The sequence below is a fragment of the Pygocentrus nattereri genome, chromosome 22, assembly GCF_015220715.1.
Source record: "Pygocentrus nattereri isolate fPygNat1 chromosome 22, fPygNat1.pri, whole genome shotgun sequence".
NCBI classification, from domain to species: Eukaryota; Metazoa; Chordata; class Actinopteri; order Characiformes; family Serrasalmidae; genus Pygocentrus; species Pygocentrus nattereri.
In genome coordinates, this window is record NC_051232.1 from 5,794,103 (window position 1) to 5,812,017 (window position 17,915).

General features: G+C 42.3%; 1 protein-coding gene across 1 annotated transcript in view; it reads right to left on the bottom strand.

Annotated features, from left to right (window-relative positions):
• Positions 1-17,283, bottom strand: part of LOC108413919 (zeta-sarcoglycan) — a 345,220-nt gene extending 327,937 nt beyond the window's left edge. The window contains exon 1 of the mRNA XM_037532888.1: positions 16,681-17,283. Coding sequence (XP_037388785.1) covers positions 16,681-16,722 — 42 coding nt within the window. The 5' untranslated portion in view covers positions 16,723-17,283. The remainder of the gene's footprint in view (positions 1-16,680) is intronic.
• Positions 17,284-17,915: the final 632 nt, after the last annotated feature.

A 17,915-nucleotide genomic window follows, 5' to 3' on the forward strand; every position in this document is an offset into this window, starting at 1 on the left:
TGATATTTTCTAAGCTGTACTGACTCCACACACCCCGCCTCGCCTCCAGGCTTTTATTCTACTGTTCTGTTTTAAAACATTCGTTTATAAAAAGGTGCAAAACGAACTTTTCACCTGGAAAAACTTCACAATCAGACCTTAAAACCACTGCTTTGAGGGGACATTTACATTGTTTGTACCTTGATGAAGGAAAAATGTTCCTCGACTCAGTCTTGGCACCAGCTACTTCACTCTCCACTGTAAATATAGCTCCCCCTCAATGTAGCTGGTCATCATAGCAATGGAAAATGAAACTGCTGAGACACGAAGGAGCAAATGTTTGTTCAGAAGAGGCTGATGGCAGCAAGACAAATGACTGATGAAAAAAACCAGGACAATGAGACGACACTGGTTGCGATGAAAGAGGCTGCGCTAACCTGGTATTTAGTATTAAATACTGGTATTAACCTGGCATTTCCCTCTGACCAGTCAGCAGTCTGTAGCATTTTACATCACCTTTTGATATCGGATTAGTTCACTTGGAACCTCGATGGAAGTGGTACCAAATCAAATCAAATCAAATCAAATCAAATCAAATTTATTTGTATAACGCTTTTTACAATGGATGTTATCACAAAGCAGCTTTACAGAATTTTGGAAAAGACAAAGTTTCCACAGGACTGTAAGAATGTACAGAAACCCCCAAAGTGGGCAAGCCAGGGGCAACAGTGGCAAGGAAAAACTCCCTCAGAACTGAGGGAGAAACCTTGGGAGGAACCAGGCTCACCAGGGGGGACCCATCCTCCTCTTGTCAAACTACCTACAAGTGATTATATTACTAATATTAATAACAGTAATATTGGTATTAGGAATAAGTAGGAGTCCATGAGAACATCAGTGTAGGGTGGGCAGCTCGTCCAAGGCAGGTGGTGGTATACCAGGTACAATATTTGCCTTGTGGGAAGCTAAAAAAGATGGCTAGAGTTGAGTCACGTCACCCTGCAGTGGAAAAGTGGATTATTTTCCCAAGTGTAAATGAAGGGGTTAGGTAGGGTTTGGGACAGACCCCCCGGTACAAATTTCCCTCTAAATGATGATGTATGTTTTGTTTTTGCTGCACATATTTTGCACATTTTGTACAAATGTCTACACACACCGTCTAGCATGGTACACTTCCGTGACTCTAGGTTATTCTGTAGTTATTGGCCCAATCCCATTTCACCTCTCACCCCTTACTCCTCCATTATGTGCGTTCACGTCTAGGGATAGGGTGTCCTGATTCTTGTTGAGATAGAGGGGGAGGGGGAGGTGTTGGGGCTTCAAGGCCACCATCCATCCACCCATTCATTTTCTAAGCCGCTCCTCCCCTCAGGGTCACAGGGAGGGCGCTGGAGCCTATCCCAGCAGTCATTGGCCGGAAGGCAGGATACACCCTGGACAGGTCGCCAGTCCATTGCAGGGCAGACAGACAGATACACACAATCACTCACACCCAGGGGCAATTTAGCATGTCCAGTTGGTCTGACTGCATGTCTTTGGACTGTGGGAGGAAACCGGAGAACCCGGAGGAAACCCACACAGACATGGGGAGAACATGCAAACTCCACACAGAGAGGACCCCGGTCACCCGGCCGGGGAATTGAACCCAGGCCCTCCTCGCTGTGAGGCGGCAGCGCTAACAAGGCCACCAAATGAAGGTTTTTCAGAGACTCCAAATGGAGTGATGTGATAAAAAAGAAAGAAAAACTGTCAAGACAGCTGAACAAGAGACCAATGAAACCCACGAATGTGAAAATTTTCTCAGTGTAAAATTACGATAACCACTGTATTCTCTTTCTTCATAACAAGCAGAGAAATCGCTAATATTGTGCTATTATCTCATTAGCTAGCTAGATTTCCTGTTCCACCTTAAATACTCCAGCAGTTACATTCTGGCGCCTCAGGTGTCACAACTACTGCTCCATTTAAGATAAAACGGGAACTGGAAAAAGAAGTTAGTGAATATCTGACTTCACCGTCATATCATTGAAAAATTAGGGGTGGGCGATAATAAATAATTGAAGGAATTTGATGCCCTAAAAGACTGGCTGCGTAGTTGCTGAACTTTACTCTCCTCTGATGTCACTGCCGACGGGCAGGGTCGCCTACAGAGCAGCGCCAGTAGCTGTTGATGAAGTGATGCTCTTCTTTATTTGAGGGTCTCATTTTGTAGGGAAGATTTCAACCTTCATCCCTTGTAACTCAGTGCCAAGGGGTAAGGGTGACACTCGAAAACAAGGGGTAGGGGTGAAAATAGGAAAAGGAATTGGGCCAAAGTCTTTTGTCTATATATATAGAGAGAGAGAGAGAGAGAAAGAGAGAGGGGGACAGTTCCACTCTCCCGTCGTCTCCAGCTCGTCTGTCATCCTCGGAGCTCTGCGCCTTGTCTCTTCACGGCAGATGGACAGAAGGACGGACGGGCGGATGGACGGACGACAGAGCGCTGGCGCTCGCTTCATTTGGCTCATAATGAGACCTGTCAGCACGGCGGCCTCTGGTGACTCCCTCTCCGTCCTCCCCTCTCTTTCTCTCTCTCTCCGTCACTCTCTCTCCCACTTTGTCATCCTTCTCTCTCCCCTCCTACTCTCTCTCTCCTCCCTCCATCTCGCTCTCTCTTATTCTTTCCCCTCCCAGATCTCTCGCTCTCTCACTCGCTCACTCATTCTCTGTAGGCAGGACTCCATCCACAGCGTTTTCCCTGAAAATCATCAATACGCCAATGTTTTAAAGGTTTGACAATATAAACAGCAGCTATTGGTAAAACTGGCACACGCTGAATCTTCTGACGGTCATCTTTAGCGAATGTTTCACACTTGCATCATATTGCGAAAGCAGTTGAAAAAGCAGTTGAAATTTCATATCAGTTTAGCAATTCTTTTGCAATTTCCATCCAAATGTATGTTTAACTCTTAGAAAAGTTTGACCAAACAGCAGTTTTTGCACAATTTTTGCAGATTTTTTGTAAAATTTTTGCACAATTTTAGCAAGATTTTGCACATGTTTTTGCTAATTTTATGCAAAATTACAATTACTGTTTATTTGCTGAATTTCACAATTTGGGCAAAAATAACCAAAAAGTGGCCAGTGTGAACGTTATGCCACATTTCATATTTAATGTTTCACTGATTTTAATATGTTAACTTTATGGAAATTGATTTAATTTGTGCAAATTAATGGAAATTGTGCACCAAAACTAGGCACGTTTATTTGTACAGCACCTTTCATACACAGTGGCAGTGCAAAGTTCTTCACAAACAGAATATACAGAGGCCTAAATATTTCATAAGCAATGGAATTGCGACTTTATCCAAGCCGTGAGTGAGGAAGGGCACCAAAAGTTGCCGCTTTCAACCAATGAAAAAGAGAAACCAGCTTGAATAAAGTGAATAAATCTATTAGCTCTCATTATGAGATGATTGTAAGAATATTATACAATTATTCTACCTGTTTCTGCACATTTTTTACATGTTTTAGGTGATTTTATCTTGTCAAAGTGTCTTATTCCATTGGCAGATTAGTTTACTTGTTTTGAGAAAGAAAGAAAATAGTCATGCTTATAAATGAGTAAAATGAGAAATAAGACACTTTCATAAGATAAAACTGCTTAAAAACAAGCAAAACTGCCTAGAAATACATTAAACAATCTCACGATAAGATTAAGATGCTTACACTTATTAAGATATCATGTATATCATGTTTTGCAGTGAAGTAATGCCAACATTCAAGCTGTTGGTCAATCCTTGGGAAACCCATGCTCGCAAAATTTCAAAGCCTCCAAGCCTCCAAAGTTGGCAGAAAAATGTCATATTTAAGTGTGTTGCCTGTAGAGGGTGTGTTTACTTATTTGCCCAATCATTTAACCAGGTGCACCCAAATATTTGCATGTCATGTATATGGAGAAAACTTTTCCAGCTTTATTGTTGGTGGTTGAAATGCTGCAGAAAGCAATGGATTGTTTTGTTTTTGTAACAGGAAGAAATATAATGTCGTATTTCATTTAACAGTCGGAGCTTGGAATCTTGTTATTTTGACCTCTGTACCTTCGAGCTCCGAAGCACTTGGCTAGCACGTAGTTTGGTTATCCAGTGTTCTAGCTAGTGAAATACCTAATTTAGTTGAAGCTGTTGAAGTTACAAATCACATTCCTCCGAAATGTACTTATTCCAGTTGGATTAGTTATTGTGCAAGTTAGCTAGCTTACATTCTACACAAATTACAGACTAAACCAAGCTTGGTTAGCCAGAGAAGGGGGCTCAATTCGTTAACTCAGACTCGATTCACGTGTTAACTGACTTGACTTAGAATCGAAACTTAATATATGAGAAATTTTAGCCTAAGGGGAGAAAGTCATGAATACACAGATTAAATTAGCCCCTTCAAAGCTAATGTGGTAAGAACTTCCACACTTCACAGTGGCATCAAGTGGCAACACTTTAGGTGGATAGTCCACTTAAGATGCTTTGTAGATACTTTATTCACTTTCAAGTTACATTCAACTAAATATCTAAATCTACATATATTGACCATAATTTTCTTTAAACCTGCCTCTAATCCTAATCCCAACCTTAACCTCAACCCAAAACCTGAACCTGACCCTAACCCTGGTCCAAATCCTAACTCTAACCCTACCACTGTTTAGAATCAGCTGAGTAGATAATCTATAGAGAACTATAGCGGACAATCCAAATAAAGTGAGACCCAGTATGGCTTCGAATATCAAGCCTTAGGTTTAGACTTTAGTCTGATTGATAGAACAAAACGCAACAACAGCTTGAAGCAGTTGGATAGCATGTGGCTGGTTAGCATTTACAGCATTTAGCAGACGCTCTTATCCAGAGCGACTTACAAGAAGAGCTTTGTCTGTCTAGAGAAAGTATCTTTGCTAGTTACCAATAGGTTAGAGAGAAAGACGGCCCTGACCTCAGATACTGATAGAAACACAGAGTCACTGTAGATTCCCAGAGAAAAGGAACAGAGTTACATACCATTGTATACAATACAATACATTAAACTACAATACACAGTGCAATACAATCAAATACAATATATAAGTGGAGCACAATATATTGCGAACAATACTTAATTCAGTGCTCATTTAAGTGCTGTGTAAAGAGACGTATCTTCAGTCTGCGTTTGAAGACCGTGAGAGACTCTGCTGTTTGGACAGCCAGTGGGGAGTTCGTTCCACCACCTGGGCGCCAGTCCGGAGAACATTCTCAACGCTTGTCTTCCACGCGCCTTGAAGAATGGCAGGTCAAGCTGAGCTGTACTCGAAGCTTGAAGGGCTCGTGGTTCAGTTCGAGATTTCACCATTGCCATCAAGTCAGTAGGGGCTGGCCCATTTCTGTCTTTGTAGGCCAGCATTAGGGTTTTAAATCTGATGTGCGCAGCTACAGGGAGCCAGTGAAGGGAGCGCAGCAGTGGGGTGACGTGGCTGAACTTGGGGAGATTGAAGACGAGCCATGCTGCCACATTCTGGATAAGGTGCAGAGGCTTGATGGCCTGCATGGGAAGACCAGCCAAGAGCGAGTTGCAATAGTCAAGCCTTGAGATGACCAGAGACTTCTGCGGCCTCTCGGGTGAGGAAGGATCGGATCCTACAGATGTTGTACAGGAGATATCTGCATGACCGAGTTAGCAAAGGATGCTACCTAGTAAAATAGCTAACCTAGCTGATTGCCAGCTAATCTAGAAGATGTTTTAGTAAGTTACAGATTCCTGTTAGAGAACCTTCCTTTAAAAGTGGAATTCCTTTGTGTACAAATGCAGTCGGTCAGTGGTTCTAGATTCTACATTCTACCAATAGTTTTTGATCACTTCACTTGACAAGATATTGTTTTTGCAGCATGCAGTCAGTAGATGTACTAATCCATCAATGTATTACTTAAGTACACATACTTAAGTAAATGTAACTAGTTACTAAGGCTTAGGCCAAAATAATTGCCCATAGTTTACAATACTGGCGGAACTCTTGATGGAAACATCAAAACTTTTTCAGGAAATGCCATCATTGCACAAAGCATTGTGCCATTTTGAGTTGTCAGCAGCAAAATTGGTCAACATCGTTTGGTGTATTTTTACTTTAGCTCTTGCGAAAAGTGTATAAAGCTGGTTCATGTCGCTGCTGTCAGAAGAAAACCTCGTATCTCCATTTTTGATGTTTTTCAGTTTTTGGTATTATTTGAAAATGCCTGCTACCCTTTACATTGTCTGCAAATTTCATGATGAATGGACTAAAAGAACTGACCCAAAATGACTTGGAAAAGACGTCTGGTTCCATTGACTTACATTAAAAGTAAAGTAGGTTTTTTCCTTCTCCTGTAAAGTTACCATTTTGGAGATACAAGGTTTTGTTCAGACAAAAGCGATATGTAGCTTCTCTGTTTGCTTCTGCTTCATATGTCTTTCCTCATCCCTCTTATTTTCCTTTATCTCTCTTTCTCTTTCTCTCTCTCTCCCTCAGCATTGTTATTAGCTCAGAACCCACAGATCCTCCCGCTGTAACTCCCCTGCCATCAAAAATGTCCCACAAGTCCAGAGGAGACTGACCAGAGCAGAGCGAAAACACCGGCCTCCAACAGGTCAGCAGTAACTGTTATTTTGGCGGTCAATTTGTGCAGCCTTCCAAACCATTGGAGCCTCATAGACAGAAACCCAGACGATAAACAAGCTGTGTCAGGTTTACCCTCAGATAGAACCGGGCTGTGAGATGTGCGACTGTCAAACGTAGACACTGACTTGTCAAACACAGTTGGTGACACAATTTCTGTCAGGCAAATCTTAAAAGGCCTCTACAGTGTGTGAGTGAAGTCGGTATAGGCCTCATATTATGTAACAGTTAGCGCTGACGGCACAGTCTGATTGGTTGAAATGTACTTCTTTACACCGCATCTAACCATTGCTAGGTTTCTACATCAACGCATACAAAAAAACAGAAAACAGACACTAGGTAATGTCTTCAGAATCATTTTGGGTCAGATTCTGAAGAAGAGAGTGACCACAGGTCTACAGCACCCGCCACAGTTGTTGGCCTTCATTTACTCCCTTGTGTAGCCACCCTTTTCAAAGATAACAGATCCTATAGCCTTTAATAGTTTAATAGGACTGCAGACCACATGGCAAAGGATCTGAGAACACTCCTCCATACAGAACCTCTCCAGATTCCTCAGATTCTGAGCTCCACAATTGTGGACTGTCCTTTTCAGCTCATATCACAGGTTTTCTAATGGGTTTAGGTCAGGGGGCTGTGGTGGTTATGGCAAAACTTTAATTCTGAACCATTTTTGAGGTGTTTTGGATCACTGTCCTGTTGGAAGACCCAACCGCGGCCCAGTTTAAGCTTCCTAATGGAGGCTGTCAGGTTATTTCACCTGTTGCTCATAACAATAATGAGCATTACTGAGTCAGGAGACTAAAATGTGGTCAGCATGGCTCTTCTGTGAGTTGCCCAGTAAAGCCTGAAATTTTCAGACCACGTCATATATCTTTACCTATTAACGCCACACAAACAGGCTCGACAAGAGAACTTCGCTCAACGTTCAGATCTCAACCGCAAAAATCACACTGATGAAGATCAAAGTTACAAAAAAGGGTTCTTTAAGGGTGCTTTAGCAAAGGTAATGGTTCTACATAGAATCATGGACGCTGAAAGATGCATTTGCATGCTCAAATGGTTCTCTGTAGGATGAAGTTGTTCTTCAGTTTGTTGGAGAAGGTGTTATATATGGTTCTATATAGAACATTTTCAAAAGTGATTCTATATAGCACCAAAAAAGGGTTCCACTGTTGTTACAAGCTTGACATTGTAACAATAGCAGACCCCTTTTTAGTGCTATAAAGTCAAACCATTTCACTATACAAAGAACAGTTTAAGCATGCTAAATAAAACCACTGCCTTTATTAAAGAACTTCTGAGAAACCATCTTTTTAAAGTGTCCATGATGGCAATAGCAGACAGTAGTGAGTTCCTTTTGAATTCATCTACTTGGGGAATAAACACTTTGTACTAAACGATGCAAAGCAAATGTGAGCTCAGATGAACAAAAGCAAAGGTTGATATCAGTCCAAACCTCAAAAGGGCTCCATCATGTCCTGCATTGACCCACTTTTTACAGTGATATGCTTCACAGACTGGCTAGAACAAACCATGTTCAGTTTCATCTGCCTTCGTCTGAAAAAGCTGAGCTGAACCTGATATTGTAACAGGTTTTTTCGGCTCTTTTATTGCCCTCTGCTCTTTTGATAAATGTAAAATCAAATTTCAAAAATTTTGTTTTTTCATTCCATTTTTTTTTCATTATTTCAGAAAACTTAAATAATAATATAAATTGAGAAATAAGTATTAAGAATAGAACAGAATAGAATTTAGAACCATTTGTCTCTGTGTTCTGCAGACCTCGGCGTTTAACCCATCCATGCAGTGAAACACCCACATACATGCACACTAGAGAACACACTCACTCTAGGGGGCAGTGCGCACACTTGCCCAGTGCAGTGGGCAGCCCTATCCATGGCGCCCGGGGAGCAATTGTTAATATACCTCTTGAATAATACAGTTCCCTATCATAATCTATGAATGATTCTCAGAAAATTACTAATTCCTAAATGTTTCTTGACTTGGACATACAGCTCTACAAGAACCTTGAACAGGTATAGAATCTTTACATAATGTGTCGGTTCTGTAGAGGCCCATATGCCATTTCTTTGCCATTTGTGTGGGTTTATTTTTAAATAATCCAAATGAAACACAGTTTCTGTTATGCTTTTCAGAATAATACATGTAGATTATCTAATAGGCTGTCCTGCATCATTCCCACATTCTAAAAGCAGTCCACACTCTTTATAACTTCTTTAGGGGTGGGGCTAAGCTTCTGTAAGCTCAACAGCATGTCACTGTTGTTGCAACCAAACCTTGTATCTCCAAAATGGTAACTTAACAGGAGAGGTAAAAAACCTACTTTACTTTAATATAAATCAGTGGAACCAGACATATTTCCAAGTCATTTTGGGCTGTTTCCTTTGGCCCATTCATCATGAAATGTGCACACAATGTAAAGGGTAACAGGCACTTTTAAAATATGTCAAAAACAAAAATAGAGATGCGAGGTTTTCTTCCAACTGCAAAGATATGTAAATGGGAATTCCATACAGTGGGAAGTAAATAAGTGAATGGCACCGTTTGAGGCTTGTTAAACGATGTTTACATGCTGCATCAAAAAACCAGAGCGAAAATTCCTTGACCTGAGCCGAACCCTCCTCTGACAGGTTCCTTACGGAACCAAAGGTGGTTCTTTCAGCATTGCTCCCGCCGTTATAACACAAAATAATGGTTCTTGAGCCAAAGGTGAGCCCCTACTTGGCAATCATGGCCACCTTATTCTGGATGAAGCCCGGCTCAATTGCGACTTCGTAGCACGAAGTGGAGGCGTGTTAAATTGAAATTGTACGTGAAGCAATGCGCTAAGCTAGCGCAAGGTCGGCATTATTCCACGCTAGCTCGCGCGACACCTAGCTCATTACGAGAAGATCAGGCTGGAAATCTCAAGAGGGGTTTTCTTTCACCGCTGCGCCATTAACCTTTTCCATAACTCAGGCTCCTTTTTTCCACGTTGGCAATCCACGACAAATTGCTTCTTTCTCTTCATTTAAACACACGCTGAAGGCGACGTACAGACGTACAACAGAAGTCTTTACTCTGGCGCCGTCCGAGCCTGGCAAATTCATATTAATCATCGGATAGTGGGCTAGTGTTGCTCAGAGGGCTGTTGTAATCGTTGTGCCCTTTCGCACTGGCGGAGTTAATTAAGTGTAAAATGGATGGAGGTGGACGGGGGTTGGGGGGCATAAGCCTGGCACAAGCACCCACGTTACAAGCACCAAGCCAGGGAAAGAACACTAACAGCTTCAAGCCCAGCTCCATCTGTCTAAACCCCGACTAAAGCCAAATAACAATGCTAAGCTCAGGTTAGCATAGCAGAGGCAGCTTCTTCTCAACATGCCATTCAACACAGTGCTACACCCAAAGGTTCCTCGACGAGCCTACAGCTCTAGCAAAGCATTTCATTGGGTATAGAACCTCACGGTGCGGTTCTTTACAGTCAAACATCTTATTTACAAAAACAACCACGCGCTGTAAAATATGACTTTTCCATAGTTCTTTAGTAAACACAGTAGTTCTGTATAGAACCGTGGGCTCTTGTGATTAAATGGGTCTTTTCAATGGCATTTCAATGGATCGATGGATGATTATGCTTCTGTACAGCACCAAAAGGGTTCTATATAGAGCCACAAACAACACGTTCTGCATTTATTTGAAGAAACATTGCATTTTAGAACCATTTAAGGTTCTAAGCACCATTAAAAGTGCTATATAGCGCTGCTGTCTTGATTAGTACCTTGAAGAATCATCTTTTTAAAGAGCGCACCCCATCAAGGGTTGTGTAGGGAAGCAAAAGTGATTCTTCTCTTCCATTAATCCAAGGAAAAAAGGTGTGATATCATAGAAGAACCATTTTTAGTACTCTGAAGAACCAAGCTTGAAAAGAGATTTGTGAGCATGAAGAACCTTCTAAATGTTTTCTGAGTCTTTAGAACAAGGTAACAGTTCCGTATCACTGGAAGAGTTCTTCTTAGGACCTTTACCTTATGTGGAGGTTCTTTCATTTTAAAAAGGTTCTTCACACATTTCATTGTTTAAAGAACCAACTATTGAAAGGTGTTAAGTAGTCCTTCTATGCCAAGAACTCTTTTTGGCACTTTTGTTTGTAGAAGTGTAAGAAAAGTCTTTAAATGGGGGTAGAACCTTTTATGGATGTTCTCTTAACTTTCTAAACTCTGTAAAAGTACTTTACAGAAACACATTATTTACAAAAATGGTTGCTTGAAGAAGCGTCCATTTAAAGGTTCTTTGCAAATCCAGCAGGGTTCTTCTATGATTTTGTTCCAAGGACACTTTTTGGCACCTTCATTTTTGAAAATGTAGCATTCTTAAAAAGAAAGGTTCCTAAATGATTCTTGGACATATAGTTCTACAAAAAAACATTAGTTATTACAGAAACTTTTACATCATGTGAAGGTTCTTTGTGCTTTAGAAAGTATTTCCATGCAGCTGCATCTCATATAGAAAGGTTTGGTTCTGCTTCAGGCCCAGGCTGTTCTACTAAAGACTGATCTTTCTGGAACAAATAACACAGTTCCTACACAAGACCTCAGTCACCAGAGCTAGTGCTACAAACCAAGCAAGTGATGGACTGTGGTCATCTGAGATGCTTTTGGCTTCTTTGAACCTTTCATTTCCATGCTGCTTCTTCTTCTCTGGTCCAGGAGCTTATTTATCAACAGTGGTGGACGAAGTACACAAACTGTGTACTGGAGTTAAAGTCGAGACCCCCAAGGTGAAATATTACTTCAGTAAAAGTAGAAATTCCTCCCTTTAGACCTCCACTTGAGTAAAAGTACTAAAGTATTTATCTTCAAATGTACTTAAGTATAAAGTAAAAGTACTAAAAGAGTAATTCTGGCTCTGATCTGGTCCTGTTATCATTTTTATAACCAGACTGGCTTCATGAACTCATTTCAGGTGAAAGTCCTCCAGCGTCTCTCTTGGTAAACCAGTCTTTTAATAGAACATCATTAATTAGTGACGCTGACGTCTATTAAAATGATCAGAAGCACAAAACACTGAAGGTAAACAGTTTCCATCAGGGAGAACCGAGTGGCTCTGAAATCACTTTTTACACACAAGCAAAGTTTCAGTTTCAGATTTATTTACAACTTAGTTCCAAGTTTAAGTTGAATAAAAACTGGCTTTAAACTCAGGATCACAGATGAGCTCCTTTACTATGTTGATCTGTAGGCGTCTGTTCATAAACATAAACCAGCCCAAACTCATTTACTATAAAATGAAATGGTGTTTGTAGAAATTCAGAAAAAAGCCGCGTCAGTCTCGACTGCATATGTGGACATATTTCTATATTGAGCTCTATTTACACAAAGTTAGGTTAGTTCATCATTTATGTTGAACAGACTCTCCCAAAGTTTTACGCTGCTGCGCTGACGAACCGTGTGCTGCACTGGGTCGGTATGACCAACAGGTCAAAACCAACTATAAACAAAGTGACCGCTGGGCCCTGATTGGTGCTCTGGCTTTGCGCTTCTTTCATTTTGACACGTTACGTTTTTATACACACAGAAACCAAAAGGAACGAGAGATTTCTCAAAATGTAGGAGGAAAAAGTCTGATATTATACTCTGAAATGTAGTGGAGTGAAAGGAAAAAGTCGCCCAGAATGGAGAAACTTCAGTACAGATACACCAAAAAGTGACTTAAGTACAGTAATTACATTTACTTAGTTACTGTCCAACACTGCTTATCAACCCAAAAAAGATGACTTGTAATCTGCTTTCCAGACTTGGCCATTGAAACCCACCAAACTCAATGACCCATTTCAAAAGATTAGCACCTTGCAAGAAAGTGATTTTCACCAATACTAACTCAATATTCACTGACAAACACTACTGTTTGTAGCGACTGTGAGGATCATATGAACATTATAGAGCTTTTTAAATGAAACAGTAGAAGCCGTATCGCCCCCTACGCTTCCTGTAGTGTATTACAGTCTGTCAGAGCGACTGTGTGGATCATATGAACATTATAGAGCTTTTTAAATGAAACAGTAGAAGCCGTATCGCCCCCTACGCTTCCTGAAGTGTATTACAGTCTGTCAGAGTGACTGTGTGGATCATATGAACATTATAGAGCTTTTTAAATGAAACAGTAGAAGCCGTATCGCCCCCTACGCTTCCTGTAGTGTATTACAGTCTGTCAGAGCGACTGTGTGGATCATATGAACATTATAGAGCTTTTTAAATGAAACAGAAGAAGCCGTATCGCCCCCTACGCTTCCTGTAGTGTATTACAGTCTGTCAGAGCGACCGTGTGGATCATATGAACATTATAGAGCTTTTTAAATGAAACAGTAGAAGCCGTATCGCCCCCTACGCTTCCTGTAGTGTATTACAGTCTGTCAGAGCGACTGTGTGGATCATATGAACATTATAGAGCTTTTTAAATGAAACAGTAGAAGTCGTATCGCCCCCTACGCTTCCTGTAGTGTATTACAGTCTGTCAGAGCGACTGTGTGGTTCATATGAACATTATAGAGCTTTTTAAATGAAACAGTAGAAGCCGTATCGCCCCCTACGCTTCCTGTAGTGTATTACAGTCTGTCAGAGTGACTCTGTGGATCATATGAATATTATTATCATATATCACTATGAGGGTTAATACAACACTATAGATGTTCAGTCACAGCTGTAAGAGTTAATCCAACACTGCATGTGTTCAATAAAAGCTATAAGACTTCAGTCATCACTATACAAGTTGATCCAATACTGTATGTGTTAAGTCATACCTATAGGAGTTCAACACTTCAATCCAACACTGTATAGGTTCCATCACACTATACAAGTTAATCCAACACTGTACATGTTCATTTATCAACATACATGATAATCCAACACTGCATGTGATCAGTCATCGCTACATGAGTTAATCCAACACTGCATGTGTTCAGTCATCGCTACATGAGTTAATCCAACACTACATGTGTTCAGTCATCGCTATATGAGTTAATCCAACACTGCATGTGTTCAGTCATTGCTATATGAGTTAATCCAACACTGCATGTGTTCAGTCATCGCTATATGAGTTAATCCAACACTGCATGTGTTCAGTCATTACTATATGAGTTAATGCAACACTGCATGTGTTCAGTCATCGCTATATGAGTTAATCCAACACTGCATGTGTTCAGTCATTACTATATGAGTTAATCCAACACTGCATGTGTTCAGTCATCGCTATATGAGTTAATCCAACACTGCATGTGTTCAGTCATCGCTATATGAGTTAATCCAACACTGCATGTGTTCAGTCATCACTATATGAGTTAATCCAACACTGCATGTGTTCAGTCATCGCTATATGAGTTAATCCAACACTGCATGTGTTCAGTCATTACTATATGAGTTAACACAAAACTGCATGTGTTCAATTATCGCTATATGAGTTAATCCAACACTGCATGTGTTCAGTCATCGCTATATGAGTTAATCCAACACTGCATGTGTTCAGTCATTGCTATATGAGTTAACACAACACTGCATGTGTTCAGTTATCGCTATATGAGTTAATCCAACACTGCATGTGTTCAGTCATCGCTATATGAGTTAATCCAACACTGCATGTGTTCAGTCATCGCTATATGAGTTAATCCAACACTGCATGTGTTCAGTCATTGCTATATGAGTTGACCTAACATTGCATGTGTTCAGTCATCGCTATATGAGTTAATCCAACACTGCATGTGTTCAGTCACCGCTATATGAGTTAATCCAACACTGCATGTGTTCAGTCATCGCTATATGAGTTAATCCAACACTGCATGTGTTCAGTCATCGCTATATGAGTTAATCCAACACTGCATGTGTTCAGTCATCGCTATATGAGTTAATCCAACACTGCATGTGTTCAGTCATCGCTATATGAGTTAATCCAACACTGCATGTGTTCAGTCATTGCTATATGAGTTAATCCAACACTGCATGTGTTCAGTCATCGCTATATGAGTTAATCCAACACTGCATGTGTTCAATCATTACTATATGAGTTAATCCAACACTGCATGTGTTCAGTCATTGCTATATGAGTTAATCCAACACTGCATGTGTTCAGTCATCGCTATATGAGTTAATCCAACACTGCATGTGTTCAGTCATCGCTATATGAGTTAATCCAACACTGCATGTGTTCAGTCATCGCTATATGAGTTAATCCAACACTGCATGTGTTCAGTCATCGCTACATGAGTTAATCCAACACTGCATGTGTTCAGTCATCGCTATATGAGTTAATCCAACACTGCATGTGTTCAATCATTACTATATGAGTTAATCCAACACTGCATGTGTTCAGTCATTGCTATATGAGTTAATCCAACACTGCATGTGTTCAGTCATCGCTATATGAGTTAATCCAACACTGCATGTGTTCAGTCATTACTATATGAGTTAATCCAACACTGCATGTGTTCAGTCACCGCTATATGAGTTAATCCAACACTGCATGTGTTCAGTCATCGCTATATGAGTTAATCCAACATTGCATGTGTTCAGTCATCGCTATATGAGTTAATCCAACACTGCATGTGTTCTGTCATCGCTATATGAGTTAATCCAACACTGCATGTGTTCAGTCATCGCTATATGAGTTAATCCAACACTGCATGTGTTCAGTCATCGCTATATGAGTTAATCCAACACTGCATGTGTTCAGTCATCGCTATATGAGTTAATCCAACACTGCATGTGTTCAGTCATTACTATATGAGATAATCCAACACTGCATGTGTTCACTAGCCCAGTTATTGTTACTGTAACACTGGTGATTTTGCTGTGCATAGGATCGGCACATGAAGTGGCATCGGAATCCAACGGGCGGGAGAAGCTCTGTAACGATTCATTATGCGATCAAAGGGCATACACACACACACACGAGCACGCACGCACATACAGATACACACACACACACACACACACACACACACACACACACACACACACACACAGAGGAACGTGCTCCAAAATCCCTGCAGTTAAGCTGGTCCCTTTTTTTCTCGCAGTCGTTTCACCCTCCAAAGTTGTTTTGAATCTGCGCGAGGGCAAGTTTTTACCTTTCGCATGTTGTGCAGGAGCGAGGGCTCGCAGGGACGGCTGCAGAAGAAGAGGTGTGTGTTACAGAGAGAAACAGAACACACACACACACGGACCTCGCGTTCCAATGCGATAGCACGCGGACAAACCAGACCGTATGATATCAGCCACGCCGTGTGTGTGTATGTGATGTGAGAGTGTGTGTGTTTGTGTGTGTGTGTGTGTGTGTGTGCGTGTGTGTGTGTGATTACATGTGATGTGAGTGTGTGTGTGTGTGTGTGTGTGTGTATGTGTGTATATGTGATGTGAGTGTGTGTGTGTGTGTGTAGTGTGTGTGTGTGACTACATGTGATGTGAGTGTGTGTGTGTGTGTGTGTGTATATGTGATGTGAGTGTGTATGTGTGTGTGTGTGAGTACATGTGATGTGAGTGTGTGTGTGTGTGTGTGTGTGTGTGTATATGTGATGTGAGTGTGTATGTGTGTGTGTGTGAGTACATGTGATGTGAGTGTGTGTGTGTGTGTGAGTAAGTACATGTGATGTGAGTGTGTGTGTGTGTGTGTGTGTGTGTGTGTGTGTATATGTGATGTGAGAGTGTGTGTGTGTGTGTGTATATGTGATGTGAGAGTGTGAGAGTGTGTGTATATGTGATGTGTGTGTGTGTGAGAGAGTGTGAGAGTATGTGTGTGTGTGTGTGTGTGTGTGTGTGTGTGTGTGTGGTAGGTAATTGAAATGCACTCCACGCGCGCGCACAGCCTGGAGCTCGAGCCCCATGCAACACCAAACAGCACCCCAAACACAAACACACACTCACTCACACACACACTCAGCACCACAGCAGTGAAGTCTCGCGCCCTCGAGACAAGACTGCGTCCGCGCGCAAACAGCAGCAAAAGCGCATCATCATCATCTTCATCAGCATCATCATCTTCTTCTTCATCTCCATCCTTACCTTCAGCGCCTCGATGTCCAGCGCTGCTGACCGGTGCTCCATTCCGCTCACAGCTCGCGCGTGCTCGCACTCGTATCTCCAGAGCGAGCGCGAGCCCCGTGAGCTCCGGACTCGCGAGCTTGTCTCATTCGCTCATCCGAGCGCGCGCGGGGTCTGTAAGCGTGTGTGTGTGTGTGTGTGTGTGTGTGTGTGTGTGTGTATGTGGTATTAGTGCAGCGCGAGCGTCCCGAGAGAAGCGTCCCACGGAGAGAAAATATATATATAACGTGCTCGTGCACGAGCTCCTCTTCTTCCACTGTTCCTCCGGGGCTCCTCCTCGCGCTCTCCTTCCACTCTGCTCGTGCTCTCAGTTTCTCCACACAGAAACTTAACGGTGTCGCGAGCTGACTCCGTGCAGACGGTGCCGGAGGAGGAGCGCGCGACCGGCGCAGCTCGACTGCTCCTCGCGCATCGCTGTCTCTCTCTCTCTCTCGCGCGCGGTGTGTGTGTGTGTGTGTGTGTGTGTGTGTGTGTGTGTGTGTGTGTGTGTGTGTGTGTGTGTGTGTGTGGAATCCCGCGGTCAGGTTCTCTCACGCTGCGAATTGGGCTCGTGGCTCACACCGACACGCGCTCACTGCGTCTGAGCTCCGGAGATAGAGGGAGCAAGAGAGAGAGAGAGAGAGAGGGAGAGAGAGAGAGAGAGAGGGAGCAAGAGAGAGGCAGACAAGAGAGAGAGAGAGAGAGAGAGGGAGCAAGAAAGAGGGAGCAAGAGAGAGGGAGCAAGAGAGAGAGAGAGAGAGAGAGAGGGAGCAAGAGAGAGAGAGAGAGAGAGAGAGAGAGGGAGCAAGAGAGAGAGAGAGAGGGAGAGAGAGAGAGAGAGAGAGAGAGGGAGCAAGAGAGAGGGAGCAAGAGAGAGAGAGAGAGAGAGAGCAAGAGAGAGAGGGAGAGTGAGTAGAGAGAAAGAGTGAGAGAGAGGGAGCAAGAGAGAGAGAGAGAGTGAGTAGAGAGAAAGAGTGAGAGAGAGGGAGCAAGAGAGAGAGAGAGAGCAAGAGAGAGAGAGAGAGGGAGCAAGAGAGAGAGAGAGAGAGCAAGAGAGAGAGGGAGAGTGAGTAGAGAGAGAGAGGGAGCAAGAAAGAGGGAGCAAGAGAGAGGGAGCAAGAGAGAGAGGGAGCAAGAGAGAGAGGGAGACAAAGGAAAGAGAGAGGCAGACAAGAGAGAGAGAGAGAGGGAGGGAGACAAGAGAGAGATAGCGAGAG